Below are 21803 nucleotides of genomic sequence, written 5' to 3'. Positions count from 1 at the left end.
GCTCAGTTGATGCAGTTGCTCTGAGCACGGGAGCAAATCTGAGGACTAGCTGTTGTAACTTTCTCCCTTGGTCCCCAGCTACACGGTACCATCAGTTTTACAATAAAACTATTGGTCACACAGGGAACCGGGTGAGAGAAGTTGGATCATTGGCACAACTCATCCTGGGGCTGGAAAAACACTTGGTATATATGTGCCATAATTTATGAAGCACAGTGTGTTCTATCTGCATTTGGAAAATCACTTCTGAATTTGCTGTGGTTATAATTAGCTGTCATCAAACCCTTTACCCTGTCTGTCTGAGTTCATGAACATACAAAAGAATAATCATGAAAACAGTGGATCTTTGATATTATAATTCCTTATTCACAGTATATCACAATCATCTGAAACGTTAGAAGGCAGTTTTTCTTAGACCCACTGCATAGATTTATGACTGGAAATATGAGAGCCTCTGGCACAGTTTTTCCCCTGTTTGGTTTTTCTGAAAGTACCTTTATTTCACTTAATTAAAAAAAACAACAACCCTGTTTTAGAGACTTTTCGGTACACATCAAAAGGAGACAGAATAATTTAATGAATTCCCAGTATTCATCACCCCAGCAGCTCATCAATCCAGGGCCAATCCTGCCTCATCCACATACCTGCTTAGTATACTTTTATATCTAAAATGGTCCAGTGGAATGGAGGCTTTCAGACTTGTATAGCCCTGATAGACGAAGATAATAAATAATTAAAAAGTCTTAAATATGTGTGTAATGATCAGACTTCTAAAAGAAGATGTGAGGTAGAAGAATTTAAGTCAGGTGGACAACATAGAAGAAAAACTTTTAAAATTAGCATGTCTGGTCATAATCTCATTCCACAAAGAAATTTACTTTTCATATTCTTAGAATACTAGGCTCAAAGTAGGTAAGAGGTTTTGGAGTATGAAGTCTTTACATATACTTCATATTAGTTCAAGAAAAATATGACAGTTTAGTGCCGTGTAACTCATTTCAGAGTAAAAGTTTTACATAATTGTGGAAAAACATATCCTTACCTCAGGAAGTTCTGGAAATTTTATTTAAAATAGAAAAGAATACAGATTATTTTTGTTTAACTTATATAAAAAGTTTTTATTATGAAAATGCTTGAAAGAAGGCAAAATGTAATGAGTCCCCATGAAGCCCTCATTTCCTCTTCAATAATTATAGATCCGTGGGCAGTCTTTTTCTGTACCTTCAACTACTTTCGATCCTCTTAAATTATTTTTAAACAAATTCCTGACATCGTATTATTTCATCTGTAAATACTTAGCAGGTATCTCTAAAAGGTTATATCTTTAAAGCCCTCAAGTATTCTTTCTTTTTTTAAAAAAAATTTATTTATTTTTATTTTATTTATTTTTGGCTGGGTTGGGTCTTTGTTGCTGCTCACGGGCTTTCTCTAGTTGTGTCGCACGGCAGCTACTCTTCGTAGCAGTGCGCGGGCTTCTCATTGTGGTGGCTTCTCTTGTTGCGGAGCATGGGCTCTAGGCATGCAAGCTTCAGTAGTTGTGGCACACAGGCTCAGTAGTTGTGGCACGTGGGCTCAGTAGTTGTAGCTCTTGGGCTCTAGAGTGCAGGCTCAGTAGTTGTGGTGCACGAGCCCTTAGTTGCTCCGCGGCATGTGGGATCTTCCTGGACCAGGGCTCGAACCCATGTCCCCTACATTGGCAGGCGGATTCTTAACGACTGCTCCACCAGGGAAGCCCAAGTATTCTTATCGTGTATAAAAATAACTGTAACTTCTTAATGTCATCAGATACTTAGTGTTTACATTTCTATTTGTTCATAAATGTCCATTTTTTCCCCATTTGTTTGAATCAAGATCTAAATCAAGTTCGTTGAACTGCCTTTTTTTTTTTTTTTAAATTCCCTCTTTCTCATTCTCTCTCCCTTCCCTCTCCCCAGGGTTACTACTACTCTTATTTCTAATACCATGTACTCCTGTTTTTTTCATGTTATGTTACAAGAATCACATAGACTTTTTTTTTTATCTGTACAAATCAAGCATTTTATTTAGTTATATAGCAAGGGAGCGCTCCTTTATTCTCCACTTAAATACCATGCTTGAGATTTAAAATCATGTTTGGTAGTGTACTGCAGGATGCTAAATCAGACTTCACCCATATTGCTTTGGATTTCTTGATATCTTTTTATGTTTTCCATCACCCATTAGAACGATTAGTTTAGCTTCTGTAATTTAAACTTGACACTTCCTGGATGTAGAAGTCGTACAGTCCTTTGTCTAGCTTCCTTGTTAGCTCATTATTTTATGAGATTCATCCATATTGTGCATGCCCTTTGACTTTTTTTAAACAGCTTATTGAGGTGTAATTCACCAACTTTACAAGTCACCTATTTAAAATGTACAAATGTGATGATTTTTATTGTAGTCAGAGTTGTGCAGCCGTCTCCACAATCCATTTTAGAACATTTTCATCCTCCAAAAAAGAAACCCCATACTCATTGTCATCACCTTCCAAGTGCTTCCCTCCCTAGCCCCCACCCCAGGCAACCTCTAATCTATTTTCAGTCTCTATGGATTTGCTTATTCTGGACATTTCATATAAATGGAATTATACAGTATGTAGTCATTTATAACTGGCTTCTTCCACTTAGCATAATGCTTTCAAGGTTCCTCCAGGTTGTAGCACGTATCAGTACTTCTCTTTTTTTTCATGGATGAATAGTACCCCATTTTATGAATATATCATATTTTCTTTATCCAGTCATCAGTTGATGGATATTTGGATTAATAGGCAAATGGTTAATACTTTTTGCCTATCATAAATAACGCTGCGGTGAACATTCTTGCACAGGTTTTTGTTTTGTTTTATGTTTTTATTCCTCTTGGCTCCTTTAACTTTTTAAGAATAGTTTTTCCTATTAGAAAAACTAATTAGAAAGTAGTTTAGAAAATTAGTTTCCGGGACTTCCCTTGTGGCGCAGTGGTTAAGAATCCACGTGCCAATGCAGGGGATACGGGTTCGATCCCTGGTCTGGGAAGATTCCACATGCTGCGGAGCAACTAAGCCCGTGTGCCACAACTACTGAAGCCAGCACGCCTAGAGCCTGTGCTCTGCAACAAGAGAAGCCACCGCAGTGAGAAGCCTGCGCACCATGACGAAGAGTAGCTCCCGCTCGCCACAACTAGAGCTGGGTGCAGCAACGAAGACCCAACGCAGCCAAAAAATTAAAAATTTAAAAAAACAAAACGAAAACTAGTTGCCTAAAATTAGAAAAATTCAGAGTGAATTAATACATGTCCATCAAAAAAACCTTAGAAAATACAGAACAGCGAAAAGAAGGAAAAAGTTCTCCAAGTTGATGTCTTTTAAGTCTCTTTATATCTTTAAATTCCCCTTTCATACTTACCTATATATCTACCTCTCTTCTTCCTTTCTTCACCCTCTTTTTTTCCTTAAATTTTGTTTTGTTGAAGAAACTCAGTCATTTGTCTTACGGAGTTTTGACTCTGGATTTTGCTGGTTGCATCCTCTGTATTTCCTGTAAATTGGTAGAAAGAATGATTTTTAAATATAGTCTAATAATTGTAGAGTGTTTTTGTCAGCACCATATGGTTGCCATACTGTGGCTGCCATTTTATGTTGCCTGAGTTTTACTAAATTGTTATCTTCTGTTCCATTCATTCACTTGCTTATTTGTGTATTTTTAAATGAGCTTATCCATTAGATGGGCATTTGTTTACCTCTTCCAAATGTCTTTATTTCATTTCTCTCTGATAAAGGCCATATATTTGTTTTGAGATTAACTTCTGTTTAAAAACTATAATAGAATCACTAGTTCTCTATTTCTGGTCAATCTTGACTGTTAAGTTTTAAAAGAAGCCTTAACATTTCCAGTAATTCCAATACCATTTTTCCATAATCACATGAAATACTTAGTTTTATAGCAGTGGTTAACTTAACCATTTGTTCCCAAAACCTTTTCTGTGAAATAAATCTGAAGTTCTCCTCAAATGAATTAATGTGTGAATATATTCTGTAATTAGGAAAACACACACCATTTTACTATATGATACTTAGAGATTTGCTATTTTTACTGTTTCGGTTTAAAGAATGAGTTGCTGTTTTCCTCCTATTCTCTACCTTAAGTTAGCATTTAAAAATTAACATATTGCTGTTAAAGTAATTTCAGCATCTTTTTTACTTCTTCCTGTTGACCAGCTTTTGGGGATGTGATTTGACTTCAGTATTTCAGTATATTTGTGCCCTCTCGTGTGCCGGAAAGATTATCAGGTGGATGTGGTTTATAATTTATAGAAGGACTCTTTTTGTTTCTAATGAATATTTTCATGTAGGTATTTCAGGAACCAGCAGAGGAAGAACGAGATGGCAGAAAAAAGAAATACCCTAGTCCCCAGAAGACTCGTTCAGAATCTAGTGAACGAAGGTTTGTGTTTATTTTTAATTAGGAAGACATGTATAACTCACTTTTCAGTTACCGTAGAAGGGCATTAAAGGGATTTTTAACATATGCTCTACTCCTCTCTCTACGCTGATTAAAGAAAGAAAATGTTTTTCCTTCCATTCCCTCTGTTTTTTGTCTTTGTCATACTTTCTCTTCCTTTTATAAACAGTCTTCATTATGTGCTTTCCCCAAGAGCTCAGGGGTGGGAGCAGTCTCCTTAGAGAATATTAATGAAATGTTCCATTTTGTTAGGGGTGCTCAGTATTAAAATCATCTGTAGCATTTTCTTACAAGTAGTGCAGTTTATATGTTGAATCATCAGCCTACCATCAAAAAATTAGTCTTTGTTTAGGAAAACTTTGTTTTGAGCCTTTTGTCTTTTCTAGTTTTAAATATGTTTTTCCTCTTACCCCTCCCCATACTTTGGATTCACCTCTTTTTTTCATTTCTTCCCACCCAGTGTACTTGAAGGGAATGTTTTTTTCTTTTTATATAATGGATTAGAGGAATTATATGGTAGTTTTATGGTTTCTGGAAAAGTATAGAAGCTATGAATTTTGGTGAATCAAGGAGGATATTTCATACTACTGATTTGTTTTCAGACTTGGTTTCTATAGCATACATATGGCTTTCATATCTGTGTATTATAGGACACGTGAGAAAAAAAGAGACGATGGCAAGTGGAGAGACTATGACCGGTACTATGAGCGGACTGAAATGTACCGTGAGAAGTATGACTGGAGAAGAGGCAGGAGTAAGAGCCGGAGTAAGAGCCGAGGCCTGAGTCGAAGTCGGAGTCGAAGCCGGGGGCGCAGCAAAGACCGGGATCCCAATAGGAATGTTGGTGGGTCCATGAGCCTTCCCCAAAAAACTCCGTAGTTGCTTATCTTCCTATATCACAAGGGTGCCAGAGTGTCCCTTAAAAGTAACTGTACCTTTAATATGTTTGAACAATGTAAAATCTGGAATTATCTCAAAAAACTTGATTTTTGTTAAAGACAAGGCTCTAGTCTCAGGTTGGAGTTAAAGGAGTTTGACTAAAAAGAGCTATCCATAAGTGTATCATCGTATGTGAGTAGACTTAAGTCATGTTGTATAATTGAAACAAATGTCCTTTAGTCAACAAAGCTGTTACTGGAGGAAGAGGGTTGCCTGCTCCCCTACCCCCACCCCCGACTGAAAATAATTGATTTGCTTTAAGGTTGATTAGAGTATTTAAAATTAAAAAGAAAGAAATTTAAGTAGATTACTGGGATCCCAACCACTGATCTCCCAGGATAGCAGTTTGGAAGTCAATTCTTTTTTTTTTTTTTTTTTTGCGGTCCGTGGGCCTCTCACTGTTGTGGCCTCTCCCGTTGTGGAGCACAGACTCCGGACGCACAGCCTCAGCGGCCATGGCTCACGGGCCCAGCCGCTCTGCGGCACGTGGGATCCTCCCGGACTGGGGCACGAACCCACGTCCCCTGCATCGGCAGGCGGACTCTCAACCACTGCAACACCAGGGAGGCCCTGGAAGTCAGTTCTTGGATAGCATTCTTATTAAATATCAGTAGAGAAGCAGGTCTTTCTTCATTTTGTATTGATGTTGATGTTATAAAAGATGATTTTATACAAGTTACTGGTCAAAATATGTCACACTGTTGATGTTCCTGGTTTTAGGATATATTAATAATGAGAGCACTTTGAAATATGGACAGCTCAGTAAGTTTACTTCAGTATTCTCATCTTTCTTTTTCTGTGAGAAAATAAACGTAGTTTAAGAACATAGATGTCTGATCTTATTTGTTTCTTGTTTTTATTTTGTCTCTGAAGCAGAACATAGGGAAAGATCAAAGTTTAAGAGTGAGAGGAATGACTTGGAGAGTTCCTACGTGTCTGTGTCTGCACCACCTCCGAACTCTTCTGAGCAGTATTCCTCTGGGGCACAGTCTATTCCCAGCACTGTTACTGTGATCGCACCTGCGCACCACTCTGAAAACACAACGGAGAGTTGGTCTAATTACTATAATAATCATAGCTCTTCCAATTCTTTTGGTCGAAACCCTCCACCAAAGAGGCGATGCAGAGATTATGATGGTAAAAGTTCTCTTCTATATTGTACCCCAAAGTACTAGTAAAGCAAATGTTGCTAGTAGTGCATACCTTTTCATTACAGTCTGGATTTTATTAAAAGGGGTGAATGAGGAGGAGAATCTCTTTTGGCATATGCTTCTTGTTGGGTGTAATAGTTTGGCTCTTGTTAACAGAATGTTTAAATTTTACCCTTTAGTTTGTTTTTTGTTGTTCTTGTTACTTCAAACACTATAAGTATACCACAAACTTTGGTAGACACTAGGAATTTTAATTTTTTTGTGTGGTGTTTGTCCCTGGGAATTTGTTAATAAGCATGTATAACCTACTTACAATTTTAACTTGCTAACTTTCCATTTGAATGAATGGATCAGGCTGTGTGTGTGCGTGCATTTATTTTAATTTTTTATTATGGAAATATTTAAATATTTACAGAAGTTGACAGAATAATATAATTAACCCTAGTGTATCCATGATCTCGCGTTAACTCATGGGCAATCTTGTTTTTGTGTATACTTCCACCACTTCTCCCTGGCCTGTATTATTTGAAGCAAATAACAGACATCATAACATTTTTTCTCTAAATATAGAATGTATATATTTTTACATTTTATTTATTTTTAAGTAGGGAATAGAATCACATGATTCAAGCATTAAATCACTGTCACCCTGGTCTTCCAGCCACAAAGATCTCCTTCCCAAGGACAGTTGAATGCTGTCAATTTCTCGTGTCTTTCCAAACATAGTCTTTGCATGTGTACATAAACAAAAACATATATTTCCCCCACTTTCTTTTTTACATAAATTCTAGTATACTATATACTATTCATACTTCATTCATACTATGCATAATGTTTTTTTCACTTAGCAGTATTTTCTGGAGTCATCCTGTGTTAATATATAAAGAGCTTCCTCAGTATTTTTTACACTTCTTAGTATTCTGTATGTACAAAAATGTGTTTAAACCTGTTTCTTTTTGATGGCACTTTTGAGGTGTTACAAATATTTTGCTGTTACAAACAATGCTGCAGTGAATAACCTGGTACATAATGCTCAGTTGAATACTTTAAAGTTTCAATTCCTAGATGTAGCAAGAATGGTTGCTTTAGAATAATAGCATGAAAGTAGATAGTTGAAAGTAGATCATCTAATTCAAGTTCCTTATCCCTCCCCACCTTCGTTAAATTGTTATTTAAAATATCTGAATTTTTATTACGAAAACTCAATAGCGAATGGGTTAATCTAATAGTGGTTGGTAGCCTGTTTTTGATCCAGTTATTTGCTATCTCAACAAAGTGTAGTCTCACAGTATAGAAAGTAGAGAGTACACCTGCCCCTACCTCAGGGATATGCGATGGTTAACAGAGTAACACTCAGAAGGCTTTAGACTCCCTGGAGAAAAAACACCTCATAAATGAGATTGGTGGGTGTTTCAGGGACTTGTTTGTTTTCTAAACTCTGGGTAGATCATAATAAGATTTATCTTCTTACAGAAAGAGGATTTTGTGTACTTGGTGACCTTTGTCAGTTTGATCATGGAAATGATCCCCTGGTTGTTGATGAAGTTGCTCTGCCAAGCATGATTCCTTTCCCTCCGCCTCCTCCTGGGCTTCCTCCTCCACCACCTCCTGGAATGTTAATGCCTCCGATGCCAGGCCCAGGCCCAGGCCCAGGTCCAGGTCCTGGCCCAGGCCCAGGCCCAGGTCCTGGCCACAGTATGAGACTTCCTGTTCCTCAAGGACATGGCCAGCCTCCGCCTTCTGTTGTGCTTCCCATACCAAGTAAGTATATGTTGAATATTTCTTTAGTGGAGAATTATATTTAGAAGAATCCATACCTTTTACCTAACTTGACACTAGATTTTAAGTTTTTGAAAAATAAATTATTAATAGAATTTGGAATATATTCCCATAATTAAGATGTTTTTCTTTATTTTCTATCCAGTGTTACATTGCATTATTTTTAGTACCTCCAAGTGTAAATTTTATCAATAGTGGTCTAATCTATATTGACCTGGAGTCAGAATCTTGCTAATTGATAGCATCTTAAGAAAGCCAGTGTTTTGAAGAGGTCAGAAAAAAAAGAACATGCCAGTAGTTCAGTGAAATTTCCGTCTTTAAAGAAAATCTCTGCAAGAGTATTGAAATAATCTTTAAAACATTTTATTATGGAAATTTTCTTTTTTTTCTTCCAGTTTTATTGATATATAATTGATGTACAGTACTGTTTAAGTTTAAGGTATTCAGCATAATGATTTGACTTGTATACATCATGAAGTGATTATCACAATAAGTTTAGTGACCATCCATCATCTCATATAGGTACAAAATTAAAGAAATAGGAAAAAAAATTATTTTTCTTATGGTGAGAACTTTTAGGATTTACTCTGTTAACAACTTTCATATATAACATACAGCAGCATTAATTATATTTATCATGTTGTACATTACATCTCTAGTACTTATTTATCTTATCATTGGAAGTTTGTGTCTTTTGACTGCCTTCGTCCCATTCCTTTTCCCCTCTATGGAAATTTTTGGATATACACAGATGTAGAATAATAATATACCATGTACCATCATCCAACTTAAGTGGTTATCAATATTCAGCTGTTTTTGTCTCATTTATTCCTCCCCCTCCCTACACACAATTTTTTTGCTTATTTTTTCTTTTTGCTGAAGTAAATTTCAGATGTCATAGCATTTCACCAGTATGTACTTCAGTATGAATCTCTTCAATGATAAGGACTTCAAAAAAAAAAATCAATATGCTGTTACCACATCCACCAAAATTAAGAGTAAGAAATGTTTAAAAATGATCATTTAAAAAAACTTAACTGGGGCTTCCCTGGTGGCACAGTGGTTGAGAGTCCGCCTGCCGATGCAGGGGACATGGGTTCGTGCCCCAGTCCAGGAAGATCCCACATGCTGTGGAGCGGCTGGGCCTGTGAGCCATGGCTGCTGAACCTGCGCGTCCGCAAAAAAAAAAACAAACAAAAAAAAACACTTACTTAACAGTTGCTGGTTTAGCAGAAACAGAAATAAGACTAAATTTTTTAAATGTAACTGAAAAAATTCTGGGGCAGACAGTTTACATGTGTACAAAGGCATAAGAAAATATCTACCCAAAGACATTTAATGTTTTAAGAGTTAGCAAATTATTTTTAAAAATGGTTGCCATTTAATTTATTTAAGTTGTACTTTTTCAATTTTGGGGTTTTTTAATCTTAATTTTTTTAAATTATTGCAAACTCACGAGAAGTTGCAAAAATAGTTTAACATGATTCCATGTACCCATCACATAGCTTTCCTGCAGTAATGTTCTTTATAGAACACGTTTCATTAAAGTTGATAACGATTCGGAGACATTTAATGCATAGATTGGTCAATAGCAATATGGTTATTTTAACAGTGTTTGTTAGTATTTAATATTGTCACATGAATGGTATAATTATGAAGCTCAAGGTGAGATTTTATTTCCCAGATTAAAAGCCATCTTTGATGTATAGGAATTCTCACAATAAAAGATCTTAACCTCATTTTGGGAACATATCTGTTTAAAAGTTAAATCTAAGAATGTCATTTCCCCCCAACATTTTGCTATGAAAAATTTCAAGGAAACAAATAGCATCTAGGTTCTACAATTAACTAAAAATGTGATCTCTCCATGTTTAGTTTTCATGCCATTTCACGGTATGTTGTAACATCAGTACACTTAAACATGTTTATCATTAACTTGAGAGTTCTGTAGAACTCTCTCACCGCAGAAAGTTTGTTCGGGTCCCTTGGTAGCCATTTTCTACTGCCCCTCCAGATGCAACCAGTTCTGCCATTTTTCCACCCTAGATTAGTTTCGTCCGTTACAGAACTAAAATGTCATTTAAATTAATTATGTACCCAGTGCTTAACCCTGCACATATCAAATTCCTTAATTCTGTTCTAAGCCAAAGTAGGTATTTTAAGTGTGAATATCCAAATTAATACTTGGTGTAGTGAGTATTTTTATTAGCTGGGAAACATTAATGCTCTACCTTTCACTTTTGGTTGTCTGTAGGACCACCTATAACACAGTCAAGCTTGATAAACAACCGTGATCAGCCTGGGACAAGTGCAGTGCCCAATCTTGCACCAGTGGGAGCAAGACTACCTCCTCCCTTACCCCAGAACCTCCTTTATACAGTGTCAGAACGTAAGTATACATTTGATTTAAAATTGCTAGGGTATAGAAAAGCCAAGTTTTCTCAGAACAGTCTTACACTTAAAAAAAAATACAATTAATTTCTGTTTTTATGGACTGTGCTATATAAAAATTATATGTGTGTTTAAAGGGCAGTTTAGTGTGTGGTTATGATATATAACTGTATTTTAATTTTGTGTGATAATGGGAGAGAAGGGCAAGGCCTTCTGTATTGGAGAAGTCTACTCTGCTGTAGAGTAGCAACGTTCCTCCACTAAAGGAATTTTATTTTGAAGCTTCTGTTCAAAAATTGTTCCTCTGATTGAATTTCCAAAACATAAGGCTTATCTCCTAAGAGTATACAAAAGGTCCGATAAAATATACCTAATTATTTAACTTGTAATGCTGAAGTGAAGATAGCATCATTTAAACTGTAATATTTAGTGGTTAGGCTGTTTTGTAACATTTATGTTTAACTGTAATAATATGTTTTTCTTGGATCCTAATTCTCTTTTATTTCTTAAGTGTTTTTTTTTGTTGTTGGTGTTGGTTTTAGTTGACTAAGGCTTAAAAAAATTTTTCTTCAAAAACATAAAAATAAGGTAGTTGGTGGTTTAAAATGTCAGACTGTGAGATTTTCTTTACAGAGCTAGGTAACTTTATAGATAAATTCATCTTTTTTTGTAACTGTTTATCATAAACATTTCTTCATCTCTGTCATGACCTGGAGAGGCAACTTAGAAAAGTAATTAAGCCCAGGTTCAAATTCTGCTTCCATCACTTGTGTCATTGTGACCTTAGGCAAGTTACTTAACCTCTTTGTATCCTAATTTCCTCTTTTGTAGAATAGAAATAATAATAACATTACTCACCTCATTAAGGTTGTTTTGGGGAAGAAATGGATTAATACCTATAAAGCATCTGGAATAGTATCTGGCACCTAGCAAGTTACACGTAAGGAATAGTTATTATAATTTTGTAGTTATCATTGTCTCCATAAATTTCAGCCTCTCTGAAATCAAACCTGTTATCTTCCCTTAAGTCTCTACTACCTCCACAATGCTTGTCTTTCTTTGTTAATGGAAATAACACCCACCTTATCACCTAGAATTGAAACCCTGACATGACTGACTCATTGCTTTGCTTTTTTATATCTAGTTAATCGAAAAATTGTTCCTCTTTTTCTTTGAAGCATCCCTTTCTGTCTCTTCCTGCTGTGGCTTCTGCCCTCATCCACGCTTGAATCACTTCACATTTCGGATTATTGCTACAATCTTCTTGAGTCCATTACGTTTCACCCCCATCTTGCCCCCATGTCACACCACATAATGCTGCTAAGCTAGTCTGCCTAAGAAAACCAGCCATGACAGTTCCTTATGAGAACTCTTCAGTGGCCATTATTTCCTCCTAAACCATAGATGAACCCCTTTCTATGGCTTCTCTTTCTATAATCTATTCCTCACTTCTTGGTAGTCTCTTTTCACTATTCCCCCATGTGTATTTTCTGTGGTCAGGCCAATTATAACCCTGTCTGTGCCCCTGTCATGACTCAACTTTGTTTTCCTGTCTTCATTCTTAGTAATGTACTCCCGCTCCTGTTTTTGTAAGACCCAGATCTTCTAAGTCTATGGGGAACATTACTGCTCTGCTCTGAACTCCTACAGTACCAAAAAGCATTTATTACGTAATGACATATAATTGTACATACGTCTACTATTTGATTTCTTTTCATTTATGTAAATCAGCTGTGCTTCTTCAGAACGGAAACCACATCTGATAGTTAAGTAATTGTCCATACTGTTTCACTTTTAGTATCTCACCGTCTTCTAATTACTATAGTGTCTTGTTGCAGTGCGTATTTGTTTTACTGCTTCTCTCATTTTTTTTAATTACGGGAAATTTTATAAAAATAAAGAAGGTAGTATAATAAACTGCCACATTCCCATCACCCAGCTTCAACATGTTTCATGTTGATCAGTCTTGTTTCATCTATTCCCCCCTGAATCAGCTCTTAACATTACTTCTTAATGCCTTTTATTTATCTGAGAGTCTTTTGCAGATGACACATTTTCATATTGTTAAATTTAACATTGTGACTCACAATAAAAATTCCATTTTGTTTTTAATTTCTAAAAGATCTGGCGATTACCATTTATTTTAATATTGTTAAATTTAACATTGTGACTCACTCTATAAAAGTTCCCTTTTTTTTTTCCCAGCATGAGATTTTTATTTTCTATTTCAGATAAGTTATGGGGAAATGTATATCAAATTTTGTGCCCTGAAGTACAGCTTTTTTTTTTCTTTTTAAATTTTTATTGGAGTATAGTTGATTTACAGTGTTGTGTTAGTTTAGGTGTACAGCAAAGTGAATCAGTTATACATATACATACATCTACTCTCTTTTTGTTTTTTAGATGTTGGGGGTAGGAGTTTATTAATTAATTTATTTTTGCTGTGTTGGGTCTTCGTTTCTGTGCGAGGGCTTTCTCTAGTTGTGGCAAGCGGGGGCCACTCTTCATGGCGGTGCGCAGGCCTCTCACTATCACGGCCTCTCTTGTCGTGGAGCACAGGCTCCAGACTCGCAGGCTCAGTAGTTGTGGCTCACGGGCCTAGTTGCTCCGTGGCATGTGGGATCTTCCCAGACCAGGGCTCGAACCCGTGTCCCCTGCATTAGCAGGCAGATTCTCAACCACTGTGCCACCAGGGAAGCCCCATCTACTCTCTTTTAGATTCTTTTCCCATATAGGTCATTACAGAGTATTGGGTAGAGTTCCCTGTGCTGTACAGTAGGTCCTTATTAGTCATCTGTTTTATATATAGTACTGTGTATATGTCAATTCCAATCTCCCAATTCATCCCTCCCCACCCCTCACCCCTTTCCCCCCTGGTAACCACAGGTTTGTTTTCTACATCTGTGAGTCTGTTTCTGTTTTGTAAATACGTTCATTTGTACCATTTTTTTAGATTCCACATATAAGTGATATATGATATTTGTCTCTTTCATCTGACTTCATTCAGTATGACAAAAATTCCATTTTGATTTTAATGAAAAAATATCTGGCAGTTACCATTTATTTCAATGACTTAGCCTGATATTAATTCAGCAAATATTTTTTGAGTGCCTACTATGTGCCAGGCATTGTGCTACACCCTAGGGAGCCAAGATGAACAAAATGTCTGACTTCATGTTTGAAGATGATTTTTCTGTTATTTCTTAAAAGCCAGACTATTTTTGGTATATCAGTAAAGTCCTTTTAGAACTGAAGTTTCAAGTTTCTGTTTTTCAGAGGCTGATAACATTTCTAAGAAAATTTGGGGGACCAGTACAGTTAGCAGCTTCTTATTTTGCTGTGTTAAGGACTGCATATGAAGACATCTAATATTTCGATTTTAAAAATACATTTTTATACCAAATAACTCAGAATAAATGACAGTCCTTTTAAATTTGGCTTTATGAAATATCACATTTTTTTCCCATTTTTGTTTCAGACCAGTAAAGGGCAATAGCTTCCTATTGGCATTTGTGAATTAGTGCTTTAGAAGATAGTCTTATATGCTGTGTCATTGTTTATAAAGAGACTTAGTTGGTGGGCAACTGAACATTTTGAAACTTATAGAATATTCAATATTGGGAAGTTTAAAACTCTACTATGCAAACTGCTTTCTTCCTTTCTTAAAAGTTAAAATGTGATTCCAAAATTTAGAGAGAAATTTGAAAACCTAGGAGATGGTTTCTGATAATCTAAACATAAAAAATTTTTTTTGGTGAGTGTAGTTTGTTATTTATAAATTTTTTGTATCTTTCTATTCAGTTGATTTTAAAACATCTTTTTTTTTTAATTACCTTTGAGACAGATAAGTTGAATTCTTCAAATTGTTCAGGTTTACTTTTAAGCTATACTTTATAATTTCAAGAAAATTAGAACTTGCTTCAGTTCAAATGAAGTGAAAAAGCTATATGTCTGTTTGCAATGTAATAGGGAACTTAAGCTATTCTTAAAGTTTTACAAGTTGGGAAAGTTTAAGTTACAGATTTTTTTGGTCATTGAAACTATCATTAAAATTCACAGCATAGAAAATGTGCGTAAGTGAAGAACAGCATATCAAATGGTATTTAGTTGTGAAAATTATGTCAATAGGGACCCAAATAAACATAGAAAAATGAAATCTGGATTTTTGGAGGTAAGAATAGGAGTCTACTGAATGCTAGGTACTGGGAATATACAGATGAATAAGAAATGATTTTTCTCCTAAGAAGCTAAAAATCTATTAGTGGGAAAGAAATATGTTAAAAATTACAAACCCACAAAAATCAATCACAGTGTATTTTGCTGTTAAAACTAAATGAACAGAGTGCCTCAGAAATACAGGTAACAAAGGAACTAATTCTGCCCAAAATAAAACCTTCATCTAGTCTGTAATTATCACTCATTTTTTAAGAGGTCAGTTGAATGTTAAAAGAAGAAAAAGAATTACCTCACTGGAAAACTGGGTAGGATACATGGGGCTCCTGGTAATGCTATTTAAAACTTAATGTCAGAAATGGTTATAATTTAGAAAAAGCTCTGAAATTTGGTTTTTTTGGAGTTAAGATGTCCGAAATACTCTGAAAGGAACTTAAATAATGAAACGTAGTTGGAATTGTATGGAAAAACACCTATTAAAATCAACTCTTTCCTTTGAAGTACTTAAACATTTTACCCAAATTTGAAGTCACCAATTCAGTGTACGGTTTTGGGGTTTTGGGTTTTGTGGGTTCCCCCTTCCCCCTGCACAGGACAGGACTATTTTAAAGTATACTCCCTTTTCTGCCTTAAATTTGACCTGTTTATTCTGCTTCTTTGAAGAAGTAGGAGTAGAAATATTTTGTAACTGCTAGGCTCGTTGTACTGGGTATGTGAAAGAGTGATAGTAAAATATAACATCCTAGATTTTATTTATTTATTTATTATTATTTTTTTTTTTTGCGGTACACGGGCCTCTCACTGTTGTGGCCTCTCCCGTTGCGGAGCACAGTCTCCGGACACGCAGGCCCAGCAGCCATGGCTCACAGGCCCAGCCGCTCTGCGGCATGTGGGATCCTCCCGGACCGGGGCACGAACCCATGTCCCCTGCATCGGCAGGCGGACTCTCAACCACTGCGCCACCAGGGAAGCCCAACCAATTTGATTTTTAAAAACTTTTTATTATGGAAAATTTCAAATACAAGAGGAGAGCAAATAGTGTAGTTAATTGTCATTATTCATTTAGTGGCTTCAACATGTATCAACACACGGTTAATCTTGCTTTATCTGTAATTCACTCCTGACTTGATTATTTTAGAACAAGTCCCAAACATAACATTTAATCTGTAAAATCTTCATTATATACCTCTAAAAGATAAGGGATAAACACACATGCACACAATTACTATACTTTAATCACAATCCCAAGATATTTATAACAGGTATTATTGTCAAATATCCAACCAGTGTTCATTATTCCCAGTTGTATCATAGATGTTCCTTTATAGCTGGTTCATTTGAAGCTGGATCCAAATAAGGTTACATATTACATTTAGTTAATATGTTTTTAAGTCTTTATTTGTTTATTTATTTTATTTTTTTAAAGTCTTTAAATCTGTAACAGTTTCTCCAACCTCTTTTTTTTCTCCTTGACATTTATTTGTTGAAGGAACAGATCATTTGTCCTGAAGAATTTTTCCACAATCTGGACTTGGCACATTGCGTCCCCTGGTGTTATTTAACACATTCCTCTATCCTCTGTATTTCCTGTAAATTAGAGGTTTAGATCTAGAGACTTAATTAGGGTCATGTTTGCTCCCCCCCCCTTATTTTGAATGAATATTTTATTGATGGGGTTTTGTACTTCCTACTGCAGTATATCATGATGTACATAATACCAAGTTGTCTCCTTTCTGTGTTACAAATATTGATCACTGTGTACAGGTGTTTTCATCCTGATGCATCCGTTTAAAAAGTTGCACGTGGTTATTTGTGATCCCTGCCTAGATCTCTTGTTTCATTGGGGTTATAAAAGTGTGATACTCTAATTCTATTATTTCTTCTACATTTATTGGCTGGCATTCTACAAAGTGAAACTTGGGAGTTAACCATTTCTTTAACCTGAAATTCACTTTTTACAGGAAAGACAGGATAAATGCTTGTGTCCTTTCATTTATCACTTTTCAGAAAATGAGTTTGTTTCCTAATATCTTCCAGAGGTACCACTGTATTTTTTTTAAGTATCATAAAGAACTCATGGATTTCTAATGTTTGGCATGTTTCACCCCATTATGACCCTTTTTGATGTTCAAATTGTCTAGTTTTTGACCATGGGGAGCCTCTTCATGTTGGTTCTGCAGATTGCTTTGTTTCGTTTTTGACATGCTAGTGTTTGGTAGCCATCTTGCTTTTGGAGGGACAGGGTATACTAAGGTGTACCAGGCCCATCTTAGAAGTTTTCTAACCAGTCCTAGAATCAGCCTTTTATCTGAGGAACTGTTTCTTTTTGAAATACTATTTAGAGACCTGAATAGATGTTGTTAAAGAAAATCACGGCTCATTTGAATAAACAGCCATCTTTCTGAAGTGTCTGAATGCATGTTCTTTGTCACTCGTTTTAAAAAGACATTGTACAAAGTAGCCTTTTAGTTTCTAATTTACTTTGAGACAGTTATTAATTAAATACACATGGTACATTGAGTGCTGTATCATAAATTTAAACTAGTCATATGGACTGAGATTGTACTTCCCATTTTTCTCTTTAGCTCACTACTGCGTTCTGCAAGGAATTCTCTGCAGTAGGTCATGCTTAAAACTATTTTCAGATCATTGAGGATATGTTAAATTGTTTTTGCAATGTAATGATTGATCCTTTTTTCAGTTTTGAAAGGATTGGTGCTAAGCCCCCAGTTATGTGGTCTGCTTATACAGTATGATGTGTCACCTCCTCTGCTCCGTATATAGGAAGAGAAGGGTAGTAAAGTTTAGCACATCTATTTCTTCTCTGCATTTACTGTGAAATCAAGTGGTGCTTTGTGACTTGTCTTATTAAGGTGTATTAATAGTCTTCTGGATTGTTCACTTTATAAGGACATTTCATCAGGTATAAAAAAATTCTAAATTCACTTTGTTTTGTGTCACATAGTGAATGTCTGTCTGACTTTAGATATAAAATATTGAGTAAATCTTAAAAATAGGTCTCATACGAAGTAGTCAGTGAAAAAGATACTATTAAATAACCAACCAAAGGGGGGTTTTGCTCCTTGATACCTTGTCTTTTTTAATCTTGTTCTACAGAATTTGGCTTCATTGTTTCTGACATTTCTTGCATCCATAAATATAGATTCTAAATGTGCTTTCTTTCCAAAAGTGGTCCTTAATATCTGAGGTAATTTCATGTGTACAGTGGCTAGTCTGTTCACCTGGGATTTTTTCCTTTTTTTCTTTCTCTATGTTTGTTATCCACCTGCTAGTAGGATAACGAATTTTCACTGTCTTGTTTAATTTTTTCTTTTGAATATTTCTTATTCTCTGAGGGTATGCTTGTGGTGGGTTTCTTTTTTTTAAGTTCCTTTATTATTTTTCTTTTTTCTGCTCTCAGGGAGTATAGTTTGTGCATACCTGAAATTATATGAGTTTGGGGAGGAGTGTTTTTATTTTTTTTAAATGGGTATGACAGCTTTGATAACCACATGTCTCATTGGATACAAAACTCTACATGAATAATAGCTCAAGGTTCCGTTGTCTAATAACTTGATATGGTTGATTGTTCAGTTTTGGGTAAATCAGCACGTAATTATTCCATTTAAGATTATAAAAAATGGTCGTTTTGCAGTCACACTATCTAATTCTTACTCTTTTTACCTCAATGCATCCTAACCAGTTGCATGTCTATTTCTTGAGTTAGAAAGTATCTTAGTAACATCTTTCTTGAGTACAGTTCCCATTGGTATACTTTCTCTGTTCTTGGCTCAAGTCTCAGGAAGTAGATCATTGCTTACGAGAAGCTTGTGACTCTCAATCCCAGCTGCCCTCCTATTCTTTCCTCTGTAGGACAGCCCATGTACTCTCGTGAACATGGTGCTGCTGCATCTGAGCGACTTCAGTTGGGGACACCGCCTCCTCTGTTGGCAGCTCGTTTGGTGCCACCTCGAAACCTCATGGGATCCTCCATTGGGTACCATACCTCAGTCTCCAGCCCCACCCCTCTGGTCCCAGGTAAGCTTTGCTACAGATGGCCATCCACCTCTGATCTTTTGTACCATAAACTGGCCAACCTAAGAGGTGATCTGGTATCCTGATCTGCTCTCACAGATTCCCATTAAAACTCCTAGGTAGTTTTATTTTCTGTTTCTCTGCTTCTTTGGTTTGTCCCTAGTGGCTCCTAGATGATTAGGTCTCCTGTGTGTCTGTCATCTCTGGTGTCCTTTGTATTTACTTTCCATGCCTCTGTAACTAAGGTCATGCTAGTTCCTTGAACTAGTTTCTAATCCGATAGATAGGAAGAGAGTATCTACTTGAATGGTTTCTAATCAGTTACATGTTATAAGAAAACTAGGTTAATTTTCCTTTAAAAGAAAACGAAAACATCTGGTTTCTTCCTGATCATAGATGAAAATGTCTTTTTCCCATCTGTCCCTTGTTGTATGGAATGGCTGTGTATAATGTGATTTCTTGGAAACTCTTCCCTCCTATTGACATGTACATTTTGAAGATCTATGGAGTGCTTTGAGGGTGTCTCATGAGGTTTTTAACATTTCTCACTTTGCGTTTAGATCTCAGTTCATCATGATTAACTAAAGGACTTTCAAGTTTCTTAGGGTTCTGTGTATTCCCAGGAATTATCAGATCGAGGCTATTTGATTATGTAACTTCTTTAAAACTTTCTGCAGCCTTAGCGTAGATTTTTCTGTCAAGAGTACCAAGTGGTAACTGAAAACTTTTAAATCATAATTTGCTGATCTTATACTCTGAATTATAGAACTAATTGGCTAGTAATAAAGATCTGAATGTACCTTACCTTGTAGCTGAAACCTAATACGAGCAACAAAGGAGGTTTTTCCACTAAGAAAAAAAGATGCAAGGATTTATATTGATAAATCACAACTGTGAGAATCGGCATCTTCACTCCATCTTAACCTTCTTTCATTTTATGTACGATGAAAAGGATATTTTGGAGATAAACACATTCAGAATTTTTTTTAAACACTAACAAAATATTTATTTAGCATAAGAATTTTAAAAATTAAATTTTTAGGGACTTCCCTGGCAGTCCAGTGGTTAAGACTCCGTGCTTCCACTGCAGGGGGCGTGAGTTCCATCCCTGGTTGGGGAACTAGGATCCCGCATGCCACGCACAGTGTGGACAAAAAAATAAATAAATTTTTAGTTGTAGAGAAAACACAGAGAACATGATAAAAGTGGCACTGATGAAGCGGGTGGTAGTAAAATAATGATTACATTTATAAACATAAAATGTATCTTATTTAGCTGTTTGAAATCAAACATTTGAGATATATTTTACATATGAAATTGGCTCTTTTCTCTCCAGTTTAAAGTGCACATAACCAGGCACTTCCCTGGTGGTCCAGTGGTTAAGACTCTGTGCTTCCAATGCAGGGGGCGTGGGTTTGATCCCTGGTTGGGGAACCAGGATCCCACATACTGCGCAGCGCGGCCAAAAAAAGAAAAGCAGATAACCAAATTAATAGATTGGTTTTTTCCCCCAATTAAAAGAACACCGAGAAATTAGGTGAGACGTGATAACAGAGGAAACCCAGCCAGTCATTTGTATATGGCGTTCATGTATGTGAAAATTTCTCTTAAAAATGTGCATTTAAGTTTGCATTAGGTGATTAATATAGAGGACAAAAATGGCTAGGTAAACAAATCCAGAAATATATCAGTAATTCAGAATGGATTTACATGTCTGTGTTTTGTGACTGGAACATTTTTGTTTCTTTGACTTCCAAATAGGTTTATCTATATACTATAATTCAAACAGAGAAATATATATGGGTTGATATATTTGTTGAAGAAAATTCATTTTTCTGGTTATTTTATAATAGGAAATGATTTAACTACTGTTATTTGTTTCATGTTTTGTTGTTTTGTTTTCCCTCAGATACCTATGAACCAGATGGTTATAATCCAGAAGCTCCTAGTATTACCAGTTCTGGTAGATCTCAGTATAGGCAGTTTTTTTCAAGAACACAGACACAGCGCCCAAACCTGATTGGCCTAACCTCTGGAGATATGGATGCAAATCCAAGAGGTAAGAATGCATTTAACTTTTTCTCATGCTAAATGTCATTTGGGCATAGTATTTCTGACCTCAGTAAGGTCTAAAAATACTTTCAACAGTCTCTCTTTGAAGGGTGCTGTGTAATGATCTCAAATGCTTTTGAATATCTCCAGATTTTACTTTAAAGCCATAAATAAAATAAAAATAAATATATTCTGCTTATATTTATTTTTAAATAAAAATAATACTAGTGTTAATTAATTGCTCTTTTTGTAGGACTTTAGGCTATTTTAGGCACTATGCTAGATGTTAGATATAGAAAAACGACATGATCCCTCACCTTCAAAGAACTAATCATTTAATGGCCTACTTTGTGTTTTAAGAGCTGTGCTTCACACTAGTAACATTGAGAATTTTAAACACTATGATAAAATTATCTTTTGACTATTATTTATGATTAAAACCATATGTTAGGACCTTTATAAAGCATAGCCACAAATCTTAAAAGATTAAATGCAAGCATTGCCTTTAATATGGGTTGATACCATCCTTTCACCTCCGCTCAAAACAAAGTTTGGTTAAAGCGTTTGATGAGATTCCAGTTTCTTACTTCTTATTATAGTTAGATTTCCAGTATTTAATTTCAGTTTGAGTGACTGGCCATGTGCCATCCTGATTTAATTATATGGTGGACAATTTTCCTTTTCTTACCTTCTTTCTTATCCTGATCTTATTAACTCTTCTTTACTGCCATTTATGACATTATTGCTACTACCAGTTAACAGTTTTGTGTCAAGATTAAACTAAATCCTTTTTAATATATTATTATCTCTAATATTCCTTACCAAC

The 21803-nt window shown here is 35.7% G+C and overlaps 1 protein-coding gene across 6 annotated transcripts in view; it reads left to right on the top strand.

The window, feature by feature from the left end:
• Window positions 1–21803, top strand: part of RBM27 (RNA binding motif protein 27) — a 66829-nt gene that overhangs the window by 17117 nt on the left and 27909 nt on the right. For 3 of the 6 annotated variants that reach the window (XM_060008603.1, XM_060008601.1, XM_060008607.1), the window contains exons 4-10: window positions 4348–4439; window positions 5108–5301; window positions 6270–6533; window positions 8021–8308; window positions 10581–10715; window positions 18764–18928; window positions 20835–20984. In XM_060008603.1, coding sequence (XP_059864586.1) covers window positions 4348–4439; window positions 5108–5301; window positions 6270–6533; window positions 8021–8308; window positions 10581–10715; window positions 18764–18928; window positions 20835–20984 — 1288 coding nt within the window. The remainder of the gene's footprint in view (window positions 1–4347; window positions 4440–5107; window positions 5302–6269; window positions 6534–8020; window positions 8309–10580; window positions 10716–18763; window positions 18929–20834; window positions 20985–21803) is intronic. The other 3 variants (XM_060008602.1, XM_060008606.1, XM_060008605.1) reach the window with 3 other exon arrangements.

The sequence above is a fragment of the Delphinus delphis genome, chromosome 3, assembly GCF_949987515.2.
Source record: "Delphinus delphis chromosome 3, mDelDel1.2, whole genome shotgun sequence".
Lineage (NCBI taxonomy): Eukaryota > Metazoa > Chordata > Mammalia > Artiodactyla > Delphinidae > Delphinus > Delphinus delphis.
The sequence above is the reverse complement of the archived record's forward strand: the minus strand, read 5'-3'. Positions and strand labels throughout refer to the sequence as shown.